The 22,431-nt window shown below is 31.3% G+C and overlaps 1 protein-coding gene across 1 annotated transcript in view; it reads left to right on the top strand.

Moving 5' to 3' along the window:
* The window catches only part of Zw (glucose-6-phosphate 1-dehydrogenase Zw), a 47,268-nt gene that overhangs the window by 2,554 nt on the left and 22,283 nt on the right, over positions 1–22,431 (top strand). Inside the window, exons 2-5 of the mRNA XM_067052007.1 lie at positions 12,640–12,767; positions 14,567–14,713; positions 16,933–17,150; positions 22,193–22,351. Of these exons, the coding sequence (XP_066908108.1) occupies positions 12,640–12,767; positions 14,567–14,713; positions 16,933–17,150; positions 22,193–22,351 (652 nt within the window). The remainder of the gene's footprint in view (positions 1–12,639; positions 12,768–14,566; positions 14,714–16,932; positions 17,151–22,192; positions 22,352–22,431) is intronic.

Here is a 22,431-nt window from a genome sequence, read left to right on the forward strand (position 1 = left end):
TATATATAAAACAATAAAAGAAAAATAATTAATGCCTAATTACAAGCCTCTTCTCTAAATTAAAAAAAAAATTGTTGAAGGTAAATACCCTTATTAGCACTTTTCCTCCAAAGCTTGAAGGGATCCTGGAGGCTGTTGGTCCTGACATAAATTGTTTGAGGTTCAGTGCAAGTATTATCATTTTTGTAGAAAATAGTTTGTAAAAAAAATATGAGAGAGGTAACGGACATCCTTCTAGCACTGTTATTGCAAAGCTACTGACTTTTGTATGAGTATACGAGAGACATAAATAAAGATACACCTGCCTATATACAATACGAAAAATAAAAATAGGATTTGTTTTAAATGTAAATTAATTAATACGCAATAAAATTAATAAAAAATAAAGATGAATTAGCAGCCTTAACAAACCACCCACCAATTTTTTTTTTTTTTTTAACATTTCAAACTAGTTAATCCTTCAAACAAAGGAAATAAGGGTGCTAATTAAGTAACTGGTTATACCTACTCTCCTGTTTGCGTTTTGATCTTAACTATTCTAACGATACCGTCTGCACTTAGATATGCCTCAATGATTCTTGCTGTTAGCCTACGAGTCCGTAATCAAGGTTCTCTTACTAGGACTTATGTGCCTGTTTACATATTTTATCTGTTGACATGTAACTCTGTATTTGAGATAGTAAAAACCATCTTGCTGTTCTGTTTTCTAAGGAGCAAATTAAGTATTTGAGGTCCATTATGTAAATAACTTCTGTGGAAAAGGTCTACAATTTTAATCGTAAAATGAGACTTCGGTGGTAAAATAATTGGATATTTAGTCTCATAACTTAAAGGACTCTTTTCTAAGTGACCGCCCACCCCATGCCTAGGGAATCCGTGAAGGGTGCAATGGATGATAATTTGGTATATCCACTTCGCCATTAGTGACCATGAGAAGTTCCTTTTGGTAGAAGTGTTGTTTAGCCATTTTTATACAAGCCTCAGTAGCCTTCTGCAGCTCTTTCACTTTTAGGAAGCCAGTCATTCTAGGTTTATTCTGAAATGCATCGTTAATAAACCTTAGCACGTATACAGTTATTCATTGGATTTTGGGTAAGGAAGGTATTTCTTTCAGCCATTCATCGTCTGAGATTCTTGCTGTCTATGTCTCACACAAACGCGTTGAATCTGATTTAGTTTCAGGTAGATTATTAGAACTAGTTTTAGATACTTTATTTATTCTCCAATGAACAGGTTTGTGTTCTTACCATGATGGTCCTTGTCACCACAATGTATTGTCCTTGAGTGAAGCTGGAAAATTCCTCTCGAAGCAATGTCAGCTGAATTGTCTTTTGATGAAACGTGATACCAGTTTTCCAAAGCTGCTAATTGTAAAATTTGTACGACTCTGTTTGCTACAAATAACTTTAGCTTATGTGGTGGTGTAGCTAACCAGCCCAGAGCTACGTAAGAATCAGAAAAGAGAAATATTGAGCTAGGAGATAACTCTGAAATTACTTCTTTGCATGATTCTATTTATGTTAACAACAGAAGCACTGCTATTAACTATAACCTAGATATGGATAAAGTTTCATTGAGGCTACACGTGTCTTTGATGTTAAAAGGCCAATTTTAACTTCCTGTTATACAGTTTGCAAGCGCAGATAGATAGCTGCTACCTATCCCAGACTTGAAGTGTCAGCAAATCCAAAAATAATCGATTGATGCATTTGACATGGCAGAATGCAACACTTTATCCGAATCATGTCCAATACTTTTAATTAAACTATAAATCTTTCCCATTGTGAGCTGGTTGTGTTTGGTAAACATTCATCCCAACTCAATTTGGATTTCCACAGCATTTGCAATAGCACCTACACTTTAAAAATTACTGAAGCTAAGAAACTCAGAGGGTCAAATAGCCTAGAAAGTTTGGATAAAATTGCACTTAGTTCTTATTTCTGAAGGTGCTTTAACCTTGTAGTAAATGTCATCTAATTTTGGATCCCACATCATGCCTAGAATTTTGAGGGATAATTCTTCTGGAGATGGAAATTCGATTGGTGTTTCTCTTTGGTCTTCTGGTATAACTTGGATTATCCTTTCAGAATTACTGGCTCATTTTTAGAATTCAAAACAACCTCTGCCTTACAATTCATGAAATTCCTGATACAATTTTATAGCTTCATCAACCGTCACAGCTCCAGTCAAAATGCCTTTCTCCTAAAGGTTCCCCTGCGAAGCTTAGACAGCAGGAAAAGTTGAGGATTGATCATTAATTAGTTGCTTGAGCACATGTAAGGCAAGGTAGGGAGAAGATGGCATATCAAAGGTTAACCTATTTAATTCATATTCTTGAATACCATTTGAAGGATCAAAGCAATAAAAGATATGCTGGTATATCCAGTCATTTGAATGTTTTAATATTTGTAAATACATTTTGCAAATATCTGTAGTCAATGTAATCTGAAACCTTCGAAAATTTAGAATAACATTTTTAATGTCTCCTTGTAACTTTGGACTAGTTATTATACTATCATTGAGCGAGCCTTTTGCAGTTGGCATAGAAGCGTCGAACACAATGTGTAGTTTAGTTTAAGAACTGAGGTTAAAAATATGCATTTTCAGATGAAATGGGGACCATGTAGTCATTTTCCAAGTATTTGTGAAATATTGAAATTTCTAAGCCGGTGTCTTCAGGAGTCGAGCTTCCAGTTTGAAGAAATGATGAAGAGCAGTAATACGAGAACTTCCTAAAAGCTATTTGGAAGAATTTTCGAATGGTAAACATACCATATAACTCCTTGAATCCTAGTGAGAATGGGTATTCGCAAAACAGTCCTCACAATATTTATCTTCTACACCAATTCAAATGGGTAAATTTACTTCTTCAATTTACCAAAAGTTTTCCATAAGTTGATTTAACTCTGATTTTGTGGTTAGCATTCCCTTAACTTGCTTTGGTTGGAATGAAGAATCTACTTTACCTGTTATAATCCATCCAAATACTGAATTGATGACATTGGGATTCTCTTTTGCTGTAATGATAGTGTCCCCTGTGAAAATTTCTCTAAAAAAGGTCAGCTTCCAATAAAAAATCTATTGATCCTGGGTTGCAAAATCCAGGATCTGCTAACCTGTAATTCTGAAAATGATCAATTACTCTCTGAGGCACTGGAGGATTTTGCATTAATGCTGTAATTTCTCTCACAACCACAGCATCCATTTCTAATTGTGGGTGAACATAATTTGGAGGAGCTAAGAGGAATGTAACATTTCCCATCTTCAATCAGGTTATTACCAAAACTACAAATAGCTTGGGAATTTCTTCTATGCTGTAATATTAATTTTTAGACACAAGCTTCTTTAATAAAAGAACATTGTGCCCTACTATCTATAAGCATCCTCCAGTCAGATCTTTTATTCTACAGATCCCTGTACCCAGAAGAATCAAAGCTTCTCTTGGTATGATGAGAAACCACCGGACCTTGAGTTTGATTTGGATCAGATGTTTCTGTTAAAGATAGAACTTCCCAACAATTATAGGTCCTCCAGGCCGGATGATTTTTTGTTATTTATTTGTTGATTTTTATTCTATTGTTATAGTTGATACTTTATACGAGGCTTTTTTGATTTTATTAATTATTTGAAAAAAAAGAATTATGATTAAAGAGTTGTTCAAAAAATTCAATTTGATAACGAAATAACCCTACATTATATAAACAAGAGAATAATTATACCAATTACTCAATTTACTAACAAAATTACAGAGCCCTTTATAAAACTACTAAAGCTGAAAAGAAAATCATTTGTCAAGAAATTTAGAAATAAACTATTAATAAAATCAAAAAAGGCTCGTATAAAGTATCAACTATAACGATAGAATAAAAATCAACAAATAAATTACAAAAAGTCATCCGGCTTGGAGGACCAATAATTGTTGGGAAGTTCTTCAGATAGCAAAATGCACCTATGAAGAACTTCGCCTTTTCTCAGTCTGTATTGTGAAAAAAAAAATTCTGAATAAGAGAAATTTTTTAATGAATGAAACAGCTTTTAGTGGAAAGTTCTTGATACTTTATTTAAAAAAGAGATTAAAAAAATAAATATCTTCTACATGTAAGGAAATAAATACACAAATGCTAGAAAAAACTTAATACTAAACTTGATAAAAAAAAAAAATCGTATACGTATATATTTTTAAAATATGTTCATTCAAAAAATATACAATGGTTAAAAAATACATATAGATAAACATCCGTCTGTCGAAGTCTGTGTCGAATTTAACTAAAAACATAAATAACAAAACAAGTAAAAAAGTTATATATCTTAAAAACAATAATTTTAACTAGTCAAGAATTTAAAATAACAATATAGTGTTCATGATTTTAAAAAACAAAACAGCAATGATAACAAAATGTGGTATGGTATTAATTCCTCAAATATTAACCAATTAAGCCGTTTCTTGTGTAGCCTGTCGAACATAGTTAATGAGAGCTCTCCAATGAGAGCCTTTTAATAAAAGTGAGTAATTGTTCTGGAGAGCAGGTCCGCTGCCCAAAATATTTAATTCTGTTACTATATTTGGGACAGGTAATCAAGAAGTGAAAAGTATCTTCCTTTTCATCGGAGTTACATACCGGGCAGTAATCAGTACTTCATGTATCCACGGTTTAACGCTTAAATTGAGTTATTCCACCCTACACCGGAAAATCGCCCGCATCAATACCAATTCAAAATTATCGTTTAAAAATATGGCTTTACTGTTTTGACCATACATAAGCTTGCGTACAAAGAAAAACTAGATCCAAGACATTTTTAAATATTGCTTTGTTCTTCGGAATTATCTTCGCTATGACTGACTGCGGTCAATCTTGCACGCAGATCGTCAACATTTGAAGCATCGAGATCGACTCCATAAGATTCCTCAAATTCCTGCCACTTCCGGTACCTATAAACTTTCTTTTTTATTACCTCTTTTGCTAGGACTAGGACATGAGGTAAGCGAATACCCGACATCTCCAGAACTTATAAAATCTAATTGAAATGTAATTTCAGAGTATAATTGTATATCGAGGTGATACCTGTTTCCTGCGCTAAAATATAATTAGGCAGATATCTGGGGAGGAGCAGTAATTTTTTTAAAAATATCTTTTAATTTTTTCTAGTACGTCATAGTGCTTGATATCCGACGCCTGCCCTGCATAACATTTCACCGCCCGCGAGATTAATTTGTAATTTAATGTTATATGGGACGTTATTTCTAGCGATCAAGTTATATCAGGTGGAGTTCAAACCAATTTAGCTTGACTTACCCTTTCTGCAAAGTTGCGCCCCAAGATCAACTTTGTAGTAATTATTACACCCAGATATTTGTATTCATTTATCACCATAACTGGGTTTCCTCCCAATCTCCACCTCTCAATCCTGGATAGCCGACCTCCGTTGAGAAAAACCATAACTTTTTATTTAGCCAGGTTTATATGCAGATTCCACAAACGACAATAATTCTCTAAATGACCTATCATTCGCTCTAATTTTACCGGAGAGGGAGGCTAGTACTAAGTCGTCCTCGTACGGCAAACAACTTACATTGATTACTGCTATTTCCAGCCCTTCGCCCAGATTCTCATGTAAGTCGTTGAGGAACAATGCAGGTAAAGGGTTAAAGTAAAGTAAAGGGTTAAACAATTAGCCTTACCTTAATCCGACGGAAGGCTCAAGAAATTCAGTAAGAATCTCAGAAATTTAAGCGACAGCCCACAGTTAGCTAACTTTAAAAAATAGTGCTTCCCTATCTATACAATCGAACGCGGATTATATCGGATAAAGTCTGTTAAAAAACTCATATACTTTACTTACTTTTTTTTTGTTTTGCTAAAGTTAATATGACAATACTGAACAAACTAATGTGGTTCACGGTCCAGTATATCGGACGAAATTAACCTATTACCATAATCGATTCAATAAAACACCAGTATATAGCTTTGTAATGACATTAATGAAGAATATTCCTCTGAAATTTCCACCTTGTGGACATCCCCTTATTGAACAACGGGTTAATGATTGACTCGGTGAAACTTTAGGGGATCCTTCCTGTACTAAAATAATTGTTAAATTCATTAACAACTTGCAGAAGTACATGTTTGATGAATATTTGGAGAATTCGCAAGGCACAGAATAAGTCCTGGCGCTTTGTTATTCTTTGCTTTTGACAATGTATTTTTCACTTCAAGTAAACTGATTTCCTTATCAAGCTGAAGATCCTCCCACTATGGTTTGGCATAAAGTATTTAAGGCGCTTTTACAATAAGATTCAACTATGTGCTGAAGTAATGCCTGAATTGCTCTTAGAGAGAAAGAAATACTTTATTCATTCATGCTGCCCAAATACATCAGGTTGCTACATTACACAGCATACTGACCAATCTGTGACTGAACATATATAAATTACATATTTTTATATGATATAATATAATAGAAAGATAACATTTTTTTTTCAGTTTTCTTTTACAATGAATACCAGTCTACAAACTAACTACAAGTTTTTCGATTTATTCCTTTTTTTTTTCTTTCCCTTCCATTTCACAACCCCTATTTCATTTGATCAACAAATTCCCTTATATAACAAATATTAAAATATTTAAAATAATAAAGTAATAGATTATTAGATTTGCTTATAAAATTTCTATTTTTTAATTGTTTTTGTTGACCACACACCTTTTGTATCCTTAGTGGATTTAAATTTTTCTTTAAGATTATTGTAGTATTTATTCCGCTTTTTGATGAACAATTCTTTATACTCTTTGTTTGCCTTTAAGTATAGTAATTTATTATATGTATTATTCCGGTTTTTAAATATTTTCAAAAATCTAAACTACCTATCACGAAATCTGAAACATTCACTTCTGTTTTCCCAGTTTTTACCATAATTTATTTTATTTTCCAGTTTTGATTTGAAATTCAATTCAATCAATGAATTTTAGACACGAATTTAAAATTTTTTATGTTTTAAAATTACTTAATAAATTGAAAAATAAAGAGTCATAAATAAGTTTATTACCCAATCCACCAACATTAAATTAAATTATCTTTAATTCAATATTTGTGCTAAAATTACTAGTCTTGCATTGACCTGACAGACTGGTATATTTCATATATTGTTATTATATGTAAGAGTATTTATTGAGGTACTAGCTACACCAGTGTCTGTATTATTTTTCACTTCTGTATCTTCTCTTCGTATTTGAATAGATCCTCTTCTTTGTTCTGATTTTGTTGCTGTGTCAATAATTTCTTAATATTTTCTGAGAAGACGATATTAGTAATTTTCTTTAATTTCTCAAAAACATTAGACATTTTTATTCTTTCCAAATAAATTTGTTGTTATTAACCCATATAGAATTATTCTGAACGGAGACCGGAATTTTTTTATCCTACTTCTTTAATACATTTTCTCAAAAATAAAAGCTTCCTTTTAACCTGCCTCTGTGAGTACATGAGGTCTCTTTCTATAGAAATAGAGGTGCCTTTTAAAATTTTGGATCCTTTTAAAATACCTGTTATGTTTTCTTCGTTAAATAATTCTTCGCAATTTTTTTTTCCTTGCGTGATGATAGCCTAAAAGCCCAGCACGGTTAATAATATTTTCTGGTATATCTAGTGTAGTAGTTGCACAGCTGTTTAATACTTTGTATATAATCCTCAGAAGGAGCTACATCAATACCTCTAAAATTCACATTATTCTTCTTTGTTTCCCTTTCATTAAATTTAATATTTCTTGACAGTATTTTATTTCCTTCACATTGTGACTGCAATTCCTCTCGCAACATGGCATTTCCTGTTGATAACTGCTCTATCTTATCAAATAAAATAAAGCAATATCGTTCTTTGTCGCCACTATTTCCCTTTTTTTCCAGCAGTTTGTAATTTTTTGGCAATTAATGTACTCAACGAGTTCATCAAGTGATTTAGTGATAAATTACTGATTTATACATCATCGAGGTCCTCAGATAATGTCCTTTTTCTTCCATCTTCGGTTTCAGGATCGTTACTTTTCATTTTTTTTCTCTCTCTTTCACTAGTATAAAATAATTTTCCAAATCATTTGGCTTTTTTTTTCTCTCACTCTGACGTATGAAATCGGTGTAATTTTGTTTTATTAATTTCTTTTCAAGTAATAAAAATAGACTTGAATAAGTGATAGACTGTGTGCAGCTGTAAAATTAAATTTAATTATAATTTATAGAGTAGACGTAAAATGCCAGTTATCACTGCAGATATCTAAGATAACCTTGTGCTATCCCCACCAACATCGGTAATACCATCTATGCAATCAAACTTTCATTAATATTCCTATTAATCACTCACTTATTATGAAGTTAAATGAATATTTCTTTCGATAGAAACAACGTTTGCGCCCTAAGGAAGTCCTTCACAAAAGATAACAGATTTCAAGGAACTCTTTCTTCTAACAAAACAAGTCCGTTGTCCGTTCCCTACCAGCTTACGACACAGCTCTCTCTCTCTCTCTCTCTCTCTCTCTCTATATATATATATATATATATATAAATGAAACAAAGAAAGAAAAGAACAAATGTCTAATTACAAGCTTTTGCTCAAGATTAAAACAAATTGTTGAAGAGACCACTTAAGCTGTTGGCCCTGACGTGAATTGCCTGAGCTCCTAGTAATATCATTTATGTAGAAAATGGCTTGCATAAACATGCGAGAGAGGTGATGGACGTCCTTGTAGCACTGTTAATTCGAAGCTACTGACTCTGATTAGTATACGAAAGACATAAACTAAGATGGGTGTTAAGTCCTTCCGACTTGCCAATGCTGATGTTTCTCTGGCTTACTTTAACAATGGAAATAGTTCTCATTCTTTTATTAAGTTCACAATACGAAAAATAAAAATAGGATTTTTTAAAAATTTAATTTAATTAATTTACAATAAAATTAATAAAACGTGAAGATGAGCTAGTGGCCTTAAAACAATTTTATATTATTCAATTTGTATAATAGAGTAGGAAATACTGTTTTTTGAACAATGGTCGTGCAAGGAGGTGATTTGTTCATGATCATGCTCAACTCCCAGATTTTTCATCAATTAAGGATACCCATTTTATAGCCCACTCACGGCTACAGTAACAGAATAAATGATTATCTGCCACTACCAGATTTGAACCGGGGTCCTTGAAGTTAATAGCCCTGTGCCATACTAAACTGAGCTACCCCACTCCCCTTATAAATATGTCATTTAGTATAGAATATTGCAATTAAGAAGAGAATTAATGGAAGTTATAATGTAAATGTGTTTAAAATTTTGTATAATTTAATTCTAGTGGAAATAAACTAAAAGGGAACACATTTAACCATCTGCTAATAAGTAAACATTATGCATAATTTTTTTTATACTTGAAAACTTAGTATAATTTGAGTTGTTTGAAATGATTGTACAAGTCAAATTTTGCCTAGTTTTAGAAAAAGGAACATGAGTGTCAAAACAATGGAGAAGATCAGGGCAATCAACAGTAATAAGGAAGAAGAGTTTGTGAACAAAAATAATAATGAGGTGTATAAAAAAAAAAAAAATGACCGTTTTATCAAATTCAAGATTTCAAAGGACTGTAAATATTTTAATCCTATTTAATACTTAACAATTCTTAATAATCTTTTTAGAGCATTCTCTAAGCTAGTTTAATCCCATTCGACTTCTTCAATAAAAGCCCCAATTTAGCTATTTGTTTCAGAGAAGAAATATGGCAGTGTCTTACGAAATTCTTGTCATTTTAACCCTTCGTAGAGTGCGGTCAAGGATTCTCAAAATCGGGGCGCGGTGAGCCTAACAGGCAGACGATACATAAAAATTCACTAAGTCCCTAAATCGCCGTATTTATTTAAACCAAAAATTACCGATCATCTTGAGGATGTAGACAATTAGGAAAAAATATAAAATAAATTTAAAACATTTCTTATTATTTATTTAGGTACAGAAACCACAAAAAGTCAGAATGCGGAATTCGAATATTATGGTTATGAATATAAATCAAAATAGGACCTTTTATCCTAAAAAAAAAAATTCAAAAAGGGGTCAGACATGAAGTTGAAATGTGTGGGGACAGAAATAAGTCGGAATCATCGTCCATCAAAGGCCGATGAAGGATCGCAAGAACAGGCTGAAAAGCATATTGCCTAGAGTGATTACGCATGAGGGGCAAATTCCTTGGTTACATTTCACACAGGAGTAGTTCGTGAGCCGTTGTATTCCTGTTTCCGCCATGTAATCACAACATATGGACCGCTTTTCGAGGTGGGGAGGGGTTGATTTTGGACGATCATCAGGCGGGAGGGATCTTGAAACGAATTTTCAAGGAGGTGTGAAGGCCGGATTTCAGCTGGCTTCTTCGCTGAAGTTGTCCGATACACAATTCATGTGACAATTCTTTGGGGAAAACTCTTCTTGGAATTCATTCTCATTGATTACCGAGGTGAATAACCAAGGAATTGATCCCTCCCAAGTTCAACATAGTGTAGAGAACAGTCATTGGTCATCGATGAGTATTTCGCTGCACGTTGTATGTGGCGCACATTTGGTTAGCAGTGTCACCTCCAGTTTTGTGAGCATTATAATACGTTATGACCTCAGGTTTTTTTTTTTCTCCAGTACTTTTATCAATGGCTTTGGTTCCGAGCACGGAAGAAACCAGGAGTACGCAATTATTCTTGCATGTGATGTAGGTTGCCAACATTTTTTTCGTTGAAACCAAAAAGGCCGTAATATTGTGGTCTTCCTATAGAATATCCCTATCAAAGAAATACTGAAATAACAATTGAAGAATTTAAAAAAAATTAAGAGGGGCGATAAACCTGAAAGACCAGAAAGGCGCGGTGAGCCTGACAGGCACACGATCCTCTTTCATAAACGGTAATGGTACCTGACGAAAATTACTCTAACACAAGTATCGAAAAACTGCGAAGTGTTTGAATTTACTGTCTAAAGTGAAAAATAATGACCTTAGGTTTGTAACGTAATCGGGCGCGGTGAGCTTGTCAGATCAAAACACGTGTGACACCCTTTCTTGACGGCAAGAGATGAACTGACTGGGCGGGTTGGAACCACCCCACAAAGTTAGGAAACTATTGGGAGGTAGGGGTCACACTCGGCCCCTTTTTGGAAGAGAAAGCAAAAAAAACGAATCCTGTGCCTGTCAGATCAGCCGCGCCCGATGCAGGGCTAAGGCATTACTGGAAAAACAAAATTTTACAGCCGCTGAAGCAACTCGCGGGAAGGTGTCTTTGAAAGGAAGCTGTTGAGTCAAATCCGTCCATAAGTACTAGCGAACTACCCAGGGAGTGTGGTGTGTCAAAGATACTGTTAGTCGCTCTATACTTTCCATGGGGAAGGTGAAAAAGAGCAGTAGATTGGTTTCTCACGAACTTACTCCTCAGCAGTCAGCTAAGAGGTTAGAAATTTATGAAAATTTGTTGAAAACCCTTCTGGTATGAGATTTTACCGGAAGATTGTCACCTGTGATGAAAAGTGGGTTTACTGTAGAAATTCGAATACCTGTGAGCATGAGCAATAGCTAGATCGCAGTCAAACTGCTTTTCTGGTTGCTGCAAGGGGCAATTTAAAAAATAAATAAATTCCATGCTTTGCATTTTCTGGAATGTTGAAGGTGTTATTCATCACAGATTTGTTTCTGACGGATGCTCTACGAATTCTGAAATTACTGCGAACAACTGGAAAAATTGTACACAAAGTTGTCAAAGCGTTCTCCTACTTTGATCAACTAGAAAGGAGTTTTATTCCAACAAGATAATGCCCGTCCTCACACTTTCCGTCGAACCAAAGAAAATTTTAAAGAATTTCATGGGTTCGAACTCCTGCCTCATCCACCACATAGTCCAGATCTCGCACCATCGGATTACTACTTGTTTCGATCCATGGCCCATTACCTTCAAGAGAAAAAATTTGATAATTTTGTGAAAGTTGAAATTGCAGTCCAATAGTTCTTTGACAGCCATCTCAAAGAGTGGTATCAACAAATGGCTAGTAGATGGCCATTGATGGTTGATAACAATGGACAATACTTAAGTGTTAATTGTGTTATATTTCAAAGAAATAATAATACAAATATTTTTTTGAAAAACTGTATTTTTTTTTTTTTTTTATACACCCTGCTAAATCTTTAGGTTTAAATTTTTGAAGACCCAATCATTTCTAATAAAATATTGCATGGTGTTTCTCCAAAGTTACCCGTTTCCTGAAACTAAAGAAACATAGGAAACGCTTTTGTAGACTTTAGAATGTCTCAATATTGGTTTTGTGTAGTTGATGTCAAACAACAGAGCCATATTCCAAAACTGGATGGATTGAGTGTGGCTCTACTATTAACACCAACGTTCTCATTTAACTTTTTAACTATTCAAGCATTACAATGAATGGCTGTAATATTTAAACTAGAAAAATTTAGAGATAAAAAAAGTTATTTTAATAAAGTTTGGCTATGAAAAATATGTTTTCATGTTAAACATTAGTCATTGTGGATGAATTTTTTCTATAGTATCAAAATATTAGCTCTAATGTTGCAGAAATTAGATATTAACATTCCTGTTTTTTAATTTATCAGAGCTAAATAATTTTTGTTGCAGATATAGCTGAAGGTTTAGCTTTATTTAAAAAATCACTACACCATCTAGAATGTTCACCAGATGAAATGTGTAAAGGTTCAAAGTTTGAAGGAGCCTTTTGTCACGTTTTTGTTCTCTTTGGTGCTTCAGTGAGTATATTTATGCATTTGACTAGCCGTTTTTAAATCTAAGAATCTAATCTATGTTTTTTTAAGAAGTTAAATTGTGCATAAAAGGAGTACCATAATGTAATAATTTAATCAAGTGGTATGGTTGTAAACCACCTGTTCTGATTGTATATGAACTTCAACAGAACAGCTTGGAGCCCAAGAAATAAACGGAGTGGGTTGTTTATGACCCCATTACTTAGCTGAGTATCATAATCATTTGATGCATAATGTAATGTTCATTCTTTTGTTATTACTTTTCACTAGGATCCACCGTTTAAGGTTAATTGATGAAAAACCAAAAGAAAGACCTAAAATTTCAAATGCGTTAGTTCATCGAACTGGTTAGCTGCTTAGTAGCTGCTTTAGGACCACCAGAAATGTGTTCTCATGTTAAGTTTGATTTATACCTTAGTTTTGTGCAAATTTTGAAAAAAAAAAAATTATTTATGATAGTTTACAATTAACAACATAATTCTTAACCAAATTAAGAAGTTATGGTACTGTTCATTTGATGCGGAATTCAATGCTGTTTAGTTTCTTATATCATAACTTTTTTACTAGAATCCACTATTTGGGATTTATAGGTGAAAAAAATCATCACTTAATTAGAGTGATTAACTGATTCGTAATTGTTTTAGAACCACTGGAAATGCGCTTCTGTGCTAGGTGTGATTAAAATTAATTTTAAAAATTATTTGTGTATTCTATGTATAAGACTCCTTGTACTATTGGCATCTCTTAATTTTTTTTTTAAAAAACATTTTCTTAAGTACCTGTGGTCTTTCAGACCATGTTCCTTTTGCTTTACTTATATAATATGATCCCAATGAGGGGCTGTAAATCTCTTTGTTTGTTTTTTTATTTAAGGTTTAACTATTTCCTCTGACTTTGGGTATGAAGGACGGGCTTCCTACTAGTTACCAATCTATTCTAGCCAGAGTGGGTAAGTTGAGGTCTATTTAGAGGCCTCAAAATGAAAGTTAATCTGCAGATGTCAGATTCAAAGCCGTAATACCATGCTGATGAGAAGATATTTGACCGTGGATAATACATATGAGGAGAAGATGGTTGGGAGTACGGTTAGAGAATAACTTATTTATTTAAAAAATTTATTTATTAATGCCAACATTTCGGGACGGAATTTCTAGCCTTCACCAGGGCCACCATAACCACATAACAACCAAAAAATAAAAAACAAGATAACAACCAATGAATAAAAGGAAATATAGAATGATTAAAGTAAATAATTGTATAGAATGAAAATTAATAACAATAAAGTAATGAAACAAGTGGAAAATAAGACGTACATATAGGTAATTAAATATGTAAGTAAAATAACATAGTAAAGGAAATAAAAATATAAAGTTGTATAATACAAAGAAATATGATATAATATTTAGTAATAATAATTTAGCTAAATTTAACTAGAAAATTTGCAATTGCATTTAAAGCTGGGCTCTGCTCACAAGAAATAAGCTTTAAAACTAGATAAGGTGCCATTAGTATTTCTTATGATAAGAATGTTAAGGATAGGAAGTGAGTAGTTGATTTGTCTTATGATAGTGAAACAAAAGTGAGGTAGGAGAGAGTTGTAATAAGAACTGTCAAAATAAATTTTCATCACAAGGAGAAACCTGTTCCAATTATTGTAGTGGATCAGAAGCGGGTTGGTACTCTGGAGTGTTACTATTAATTTATTTTAGCCATTTTATTTAGTTTAGATAAGATTTTTAAAAAGTGTGTTTATATTTATGTATTTATTTGTATATTTTTTGTAGGGAGATTTGGCAAAAAAAAAAACTTATCCTGCTTTATGGGGTTTATACAGAGATGGGCTCCTTCCTGAAAATACTAAATTTTTTGGTTATGCAAGATCTGCTCTCACTATTGAAGACCTTAAGGATCATTGTCGTACATTCGTAAATGTAAGTTTTATGTTTCTAAACTTTATACATTTACTCATCTTGTAATTGTCTCAGTTGTATGGTGGTTTCCATTTAGCCTTGAGTTTGATTATTAATCTTTCTGAGGTAGTTTAGGTTTGGAATGGAGTGGCTAGGTTCCTACTTAATAAATATAAAGTTATTGTAGTATTAACAAGTCTACTAAGTGTAGTCTTATATGAAAGTTTTGTGTTCATTAGTATTTCATAAATTTTCTTGAGGTTTAATTTGTAATCTAAGGTATTTTACATATAAATCCATTAAGTATTTAATGGGGCTTGTTTATTGTAGACTTGTGGATAAAAATGATAGAAAAATAATTGTTAGAAATTCCAAAACATTTTCTGTAATAAATTCATATAGCCTAGACCTGTGAAAAGTCTGTTTGATGCCTAGGCTTTATCTTACCTTTAAAGGATTTACTAATTATGATTAGAGAATTTAAAAAAAAAAATAAATTAGTTAACATTGAGAAAGTGGCTTACTTGGAAATCGGCCCCAACCTGCTACTCCCCCCTTGGTGGTAGCCTTTCTTATCATACCTTTAAAACATTCACTTAGAATTAGTATTAATTAAAGTATGAGAGTGGGGTCATTATTATTAAACTGTTAATTATATAACAGTTATGATGAGGATTTACTGAAATATAGCGTAAATTACATATTTTACACAGTATAATATAGCTTAAAATCTTTTTCAACTTTTTTTAGGAATAAAATACAACGAATCATGCTGAGATAAAATCTTTTTCAACTTTTTTTTTTTCTAATATTTCCCCTAAAAAATAAAAAGAGAAGTAAATTAGCCAAATCAATATTTTTTTTTTTTTGGATTTATGCTGTGAAACATCTGGTTTGCCTTTTCTTACCTAACTAAATATCATCTCTAATGTGCAAATTCAGTCTATTACATGTTTTCTATTAAAAATAATCTGTGAGAGTTATAAGAATTCAAATTTATTGTCTTAATACTAATTTATTGACTGATATTGAAAGTCTTCTTATTTACTTAAATTTTCATCAGTTATTTGTACTCTCAGATCCATGTTTATTTTCTCTCACCACAATTCAGAAAATGTGTGAAATGTACCAGAATGCCATCTATCCTCCTAACTTTCATTTCCACTTCTGTAACTCCTCCTTCTGCAATTTAACGAGTTAAGAGGAACTACAACAATCTTATTACCAGTCTGATGGAGTGACTATTCAAGTTTAATGTTAGACTTTCTTTCCTTTTCTCATGTTATACAAGTTTTTAAGTGAGTACTACTATAATTTAATTCACTCATAAATCGATTTGAACTAGAAGTGCACAATGTATATCATGCCTAAATTTAAACAAACTCTTTTACTATTGGAGATGTAGAACCATTCAGATTACCTACATCTTTGAATACTTTCCATTTTTGATGATGTGCATTATGTTTGGTAAAAAGGAGAAACGAACAACAACAGAGAAAGGAATTGACTGACTTCCTGCCATAAGGGAACTCAGCATCAAAATCTTTGCTCTTGTCGATTCTAAAACGTATTACATGTTTAAGATAGAGGCTTTTCAGTGACCAGAATGGCCATTTCACGTCACTAATGAATTTAAGTACATTGTTTATAGAGTGGTATAAAAATGAATGAATTTTATGAATTTACTTATATTGTTTATGGAATGGAAAAACTGGGAGGAAAAAAATTCTCTCATTGCCATACTGGAAGATTTGAAAGAAGTCTTAAAAATAAGCAAAAAAATCCTTTTTTTTTTAAAAAAAAAAGCATTAGTTTCAGAAGTTCCTCGTAAAAACAATTTTAATTTCTGGTGATGCAAGTGACTAAAAAAGTTCCTTAACATGTTAAGTTGAATGAACATTTTGTGGTTTGAATCCTTTTTTTCTATTAATTATCTTTAATTTGAATTCATTTTATAACTTTTTTTTTATTTAAGTTCCTATGTTCCAAAGCAGGCTGTATTTTGGATTAAATATTATGTTTATGTTTGATTGTTATATTATTTGCCCTCCAATTTAAGTGCATGATTAATGGTTTGAATGATTAACTTAGGAGGGGAAAAAATGCATAGGTGCAACACAACTATGGATGTTAAAAACAGAGGCATAGTTCTTGTTCTAAGTGCACCCTGAACGTGTTAAAATTTTAAAAATTAACAATATTATAAAAAGATAATATAAAATAAGTTGGTTATTTTTCAGGTTAAGCCTGATGAAGAAACTAAATACAACAATTTCTGGAGCAAGCATTTCTATATTCAAGGATCATATACCCAATTAACTGATTTCCATAAACTGAATGAAATATTAAGTTCATACGAACCAGAAAATGGTGCTAATAGAATGTTTTATCTGGCATTGCCTCCTACTGTGTTTGAAGCAGTAACTGCTAATTTGAGAAAGTCTTGTGTTTCTAAAAAGTAAGAAAATCTTTTAATTAATTGCACTATAATTTTTACATTTAAAATGAACAATTTAATTTAGCATTAGTCAACTTTTCAGATTTACAAAAAATTGTAAATGTTCATTATAAAATTAGGTATTTCATTATCTTGGCTGATTAAAATATCTAAAACATCAGATTCAACAGTGAAATGAAAACTCTCTAAAGTAAACAATCTAGAAGCATGAAAATGATTTCTGTGCTGATGGTTGTTTGTTTTGTTTTTTTGAGCCATTTTATTGAACTTGGACATAAACGAAACATACAGCCAACATCAAGAATGTTCAAAATCCTACATGTTATATAAGGACCATCCTTATTGTAAACCTTTCACTACTAAATAAGTTGAAACTAGCGAGTAAATTGATCTTTGAATTAAATTCGAACCTTTATAACAACTTTATTATGGGACAATGTCCTTTATGAATAACATTATTGGTGAATTTTTGAAGGTTATCTGCATGAAGATGTAATCTAAAATTTTGTAATAGTAAGTCCACTACTTTATTCAGTCGTTGACAAAATATTTGAAAGTTACCAATATTTTGAATAAATATTGGTTGTGGCTCAGGTACTTTACGGTCTGAATCACTTCTATGTTTCATCTTGTGTATTTTACTGAAGGTCGTGCGGGGTTGGTGTGAAGAATGGGGATTTTTCTGTTGTCGTTTGCTTGTAATTGTTGGGCTTGGGGTCCATTTCATCAATTGAGCTACCTGGTGTGACTGAAGGAGTATGACATGATGATTTTCTTGCTTTTTGTTTGACTAGAGCATTTCTGAGTGTGTTTCCCAAACTTCTTGATCTCTGATTTGTAGTTTTGTACTTGACATAATCGTATGAAAACATAACATTTCATAATGGTGAATTAAGGTGACAAGACAAATTAAAAAAAAATATTAGTGAAAATAGGTTTAAAAAAAAAAATCAGTTTACAATGAAATATGAAGTGAAGACTGGATCAGCACACTCTTCCCTCTACACCTGCCCTATGCTGACTGATAATAAGGTACAAACAGCTATCAATTAATAGTCTTTCGGAGCGTTATCACTATTCACTTAAACGTTTTATAAATAAGTGATTACTCTGCTTATTTATGTTCTTTAGTAAGCAGTAACACTTAAGTTTTACTGGGGCTGTTATTTATTTACTTTTTCTAATTTACTATAAAAAAAAAGTCAATTTATGGGACATGATGTGACTTATAAACTAATTATGGCTAGTGCATGAGCAGACCTGATTTATATTAAAAAATATTATGTAATTTCCAGCTTAACATATTGTTCTAAAATGAGACAAATCTAATTAAATTAAATTTAATTAATTGATTATTTACATAATTAGAAACAATTAATAAGATATTATATTTTATCAAGGTTTTACTTACTTCAAGTGCCTTTCAGTGAAATAGACTGAAATAATGATTTTATTTTAAATATTGGCAAAATTTTCATTGGAACATCCAAATATGTTGTGTGATTATGGATCAAAATTATGTAGGTTTTATTAATTTGGTTTATATATATTATAAATTCACTTTTTGAAAGATATGTATATTTTAAAATGTATTTATCATTTTTAAAGACTTGAGTACATAATATGTCAATAGACAAAAGTTATAATTTCTCTTAGTGATAGTCAGTCTATTAATAAATATTTTTATGTATTGTGACAAAGGATTTTTCTTACATTTCAAATTTTTATTTATTTATTTATTTTTACTTCTGTATTTGGATGAGAGTAGGGAATTATATTTAAGCCAGGAAAATTTTTAAGTATTCAACTGTTAGACTCTGATAGGCACCCTATATGTCCTTGTAGATCTTTGGCGCCTGAACTAGCCTTATCCACTCCTGCCTATCCTGGGCTACTGCTTTCCAGTATTTCCAGTATGCTTTCCAGTACAGCTTTTTTGCATCTTTGTTGATTCTGTTCGTCCATTTTTTTTTTTTTTTTAACTTAAACTTAAACAAACCTTACCTTCATTTTAAAACAAATTCAGTTCTTGCATAAACCTGAAGATAGTATGATCACAATGCAGAACAGACTGCAATAAAAATTTTAAGTAATGTTTTTATTAAACAATTTTTGTATTATAATATTTATTAATCGGAAATTACACTATGTACTTGTAGTTTTATAGCAATTATTTGAATAAAGTATTTCTTCTAAAAAAAAATTTTTCTCATTGTAGGGCATGACTATGCAAACAATAAAGTTGCGAAACATCGCCAAAACAAAGTTGTATCATTGACTGACTGATCCTCAAGACCCACCAAAAAAATATATACCTACAACAATCGAGAGAAAAGTTATCAAAATATGTATATAATATATAAAGTAAAAATGTAGTTGACATGGTTTTTATAAAAGTTCTTAAATAGTTAGGAATAGATCAGGTATTTCAATTATCAAAATTGATATATACCATGAACTTGATATTGTGAGAAAACTGTGAAATATTTATTAGTAAATATGACCCTCCAGCTTTATTTTAAATGATGAGGTCTCATTCTATCTTATCTTTTTTTGATAAATTTTCTAAAGATAATTTAGCAGAAACTGTTCATTTATATTTTTATCTTGGTACTTTTATCTAATTCATATTAATACTTACTGGCTTTATTGGTCTAGGTTGTACCCTTGTCCTCTTGAGTAATTCTCTTTCCTGCACCTAATCAATAATCTGCTTCTCCGTCTTCCCTTTTTTTTCTTTATTCACAAGTCTTTTCTAACATATTTCTGTAGTCTTTCCCCTTTTCTGGCTACCTAGCCTACCCATATAAGCCTACTTTTCAATATGGATCTAATTATGTTCTCATTTTTCAACTGACTTTCTATCTTTATGTTGCTCCTCATCTTCTCAAGTTGTGTCATAATTACTTCTCAAAAATTTTCTTTCAAATTCTTCCAATCTATGGCAGTTGTCATGGGATTAGCACCGATTTTCAGCAATATATATGATTACTGGTTTTATTGGGGAACATAAAGCTTCAGTTTTGTAATTTTTAACAGTAACTGAGACTTAAGTAGATACTGAGACATATACTCTATATCAAGCTATAATTTGATTATCAATCTTTTGGTTACTAACATTTTTATTATTTAGCAAAAAACTTTAATAAATTAAGTTTGGTATATTTTTGAAGGTGAAGTTATTGATTTTATTTTATGGTGGCATTTTCAAGTATTTTGATTTTGCTTAGTGAATAACTAGACCAACCTTAGAGCTATTTTCTACTACAATCACAAAAAATTCTTTTATCACTGTTTTATTTTCTGTTATAAGAAAAAACTGATTAGCTTTGGTTCAAGATCATTTGTTGATGTAGTTTTATTGATGATTATTTAATTTTTTATTGCATCACGCAGGGCTAAATAACACCACAATAAAATAAAGACTTCTTCTTGTAATATGTCAGATTGCATTTTAAAGACATTTTTTACTTTATTACTTTTTTTTTTATTGGCATAATGTACAGCAGCCCTGAAAGCTTATTGTGCTGCATACTTAAATGCAACTTTATTGCCTGACCAGTCATGACTTTTATAAGTATGCCCTTGTTAAGTTAATTAATGTATGAGGAATTCCATTCTATAATATTTTTAGCTGGGAAGACCTCTATACTATCAATTACATGCTTATAATTGATAAATAGGATATGCCAAACAAAACCGTATTAATTTGCTTTTTTCATTGCTTATCTGAGAATGGAGTATTGTAATGGAAAGATGCAAAACTTATGATTGAAACTGGATATATTGTATACATTTTATACCTTGACAATTTTTTTTTCTGTATTTTTGTTTTGATTTACATTGTAGTTGATATTAAAATATATATATTTTACCTAAATTTCAGAATTGAAAGTCAACTATACTCCAAATCTATTTATAATTAATTTATTATAAAATTTTAAATATTATTTTTTTTTTTTTATTGGACCCTTTTTTCCAATCAGTTGCAGTGACTTGAGCTTATTAAATTTTTCAAATTTATAAAAAAAATTTCCAATTTCATTTCAGGTTTATATACAAAAGATTGAGAGATTTATACAAGTGAAAATTACTTTTGACTCTATTTTTAAATATATTCATCATTGATTCAGCCATTAGTGGTGTTCTGGGGCACTTCACCCTTAATATTCTGATATGAGGTTGGGTGTGGCAGGTAACATTCAGCAACTCATAATTACTTAAATTAACATTTCTCAAATAAGTAGTTTTCCTCCTCTCCCCAATCATCAGCCCAGTTGCATGTCCAACAATGTTTGTTAATTAGCTGGTGAATGAAAGGTGACTGAATGAGTTAAGAAAGGTTACAACAGGGGTTATAATGTCTAAATATGATAAAACTGTAGATTTTTAACAGGTTGATTAGCCTCCTTAACTTAAGTTCTAATCTTGCATTTTGGAAGTCAATGGCTTTTGCATTCAGATTATTTTCTTATAGATCGAAATATATACTAAATTTGATTTAAGATTCAATGGTGTGCTGTAGGACGATTGTTTTCTCCAATAATTTTAAAGAAGAAGAAATACTGCTTGAATTGCTGTTTTTTTTATATTTCAAGGCATGGTATATTTGATTTGGTTATTCAGTTAGTTTTTTGTTGCATACTTTTCTCATAATTAATTTTATTTCTAAAGTTTTACTCAAGCTTTCCTGTATGCGCTGTAATTCTCATTGCATCCATTTATTTATTTTTTTAAAGTGTTGACCTTATTTCCTTAGTTTTACATTCTTTTTTATTTTATACTAATGGAATAAGCTTTAAAATTATAAATTATTACCAAAGTGGATATTTATTGTTTTATGGCTCCCCCATCAACTTGACTATTCTATAGATAATTGTTATTAACCTTTTAAAATATGCTCAATCTAATTAGATTATTTTATAAACACTGCAGGAATCCATTCACAGTCAAAATTTTTATTCTTGGTATTTTTTATTACATTCATATATGACCTTTGTTAATTAGATATGAATTTATTAAACAACATGTTTATTTTTCAGAGGTTGGACTAGGATAATTGTTGAAAAGCCTTTTGGGCATGATGATGCAAGCTCTGAAAAACTTTCCCACCATTTAGCATCACTGTTTTCTGAAGAACAGGTTTTTCGTATTGATCATTATCTTGGAAAAGAAATGGTTCAGAATTTAATGATACTGAGGTTTGTAAATATATTTTATCCTACATAAATAATTTATTTTCTAATGGATCAAATAGATTTATGCTTGAAGAAGTTTATCG

This window comes from Halyomorpha halys, unplaced genomic scaffold, assembly GCF_000696795.3.
Source record: "Halyomorpha halys isolate HHAL.00 unplaced genomic scaffold, Hhal_1.1 Scaffold1190.1, whole genome shotgun sequence".
In the NCBI taxonomy this organism is placed as follows: Eukaryota; Metazoa; Arthropoda; class Insecta; order Hemiptera; family Pentatomidae; genus Halyomorpha; species Halyomorpha halys.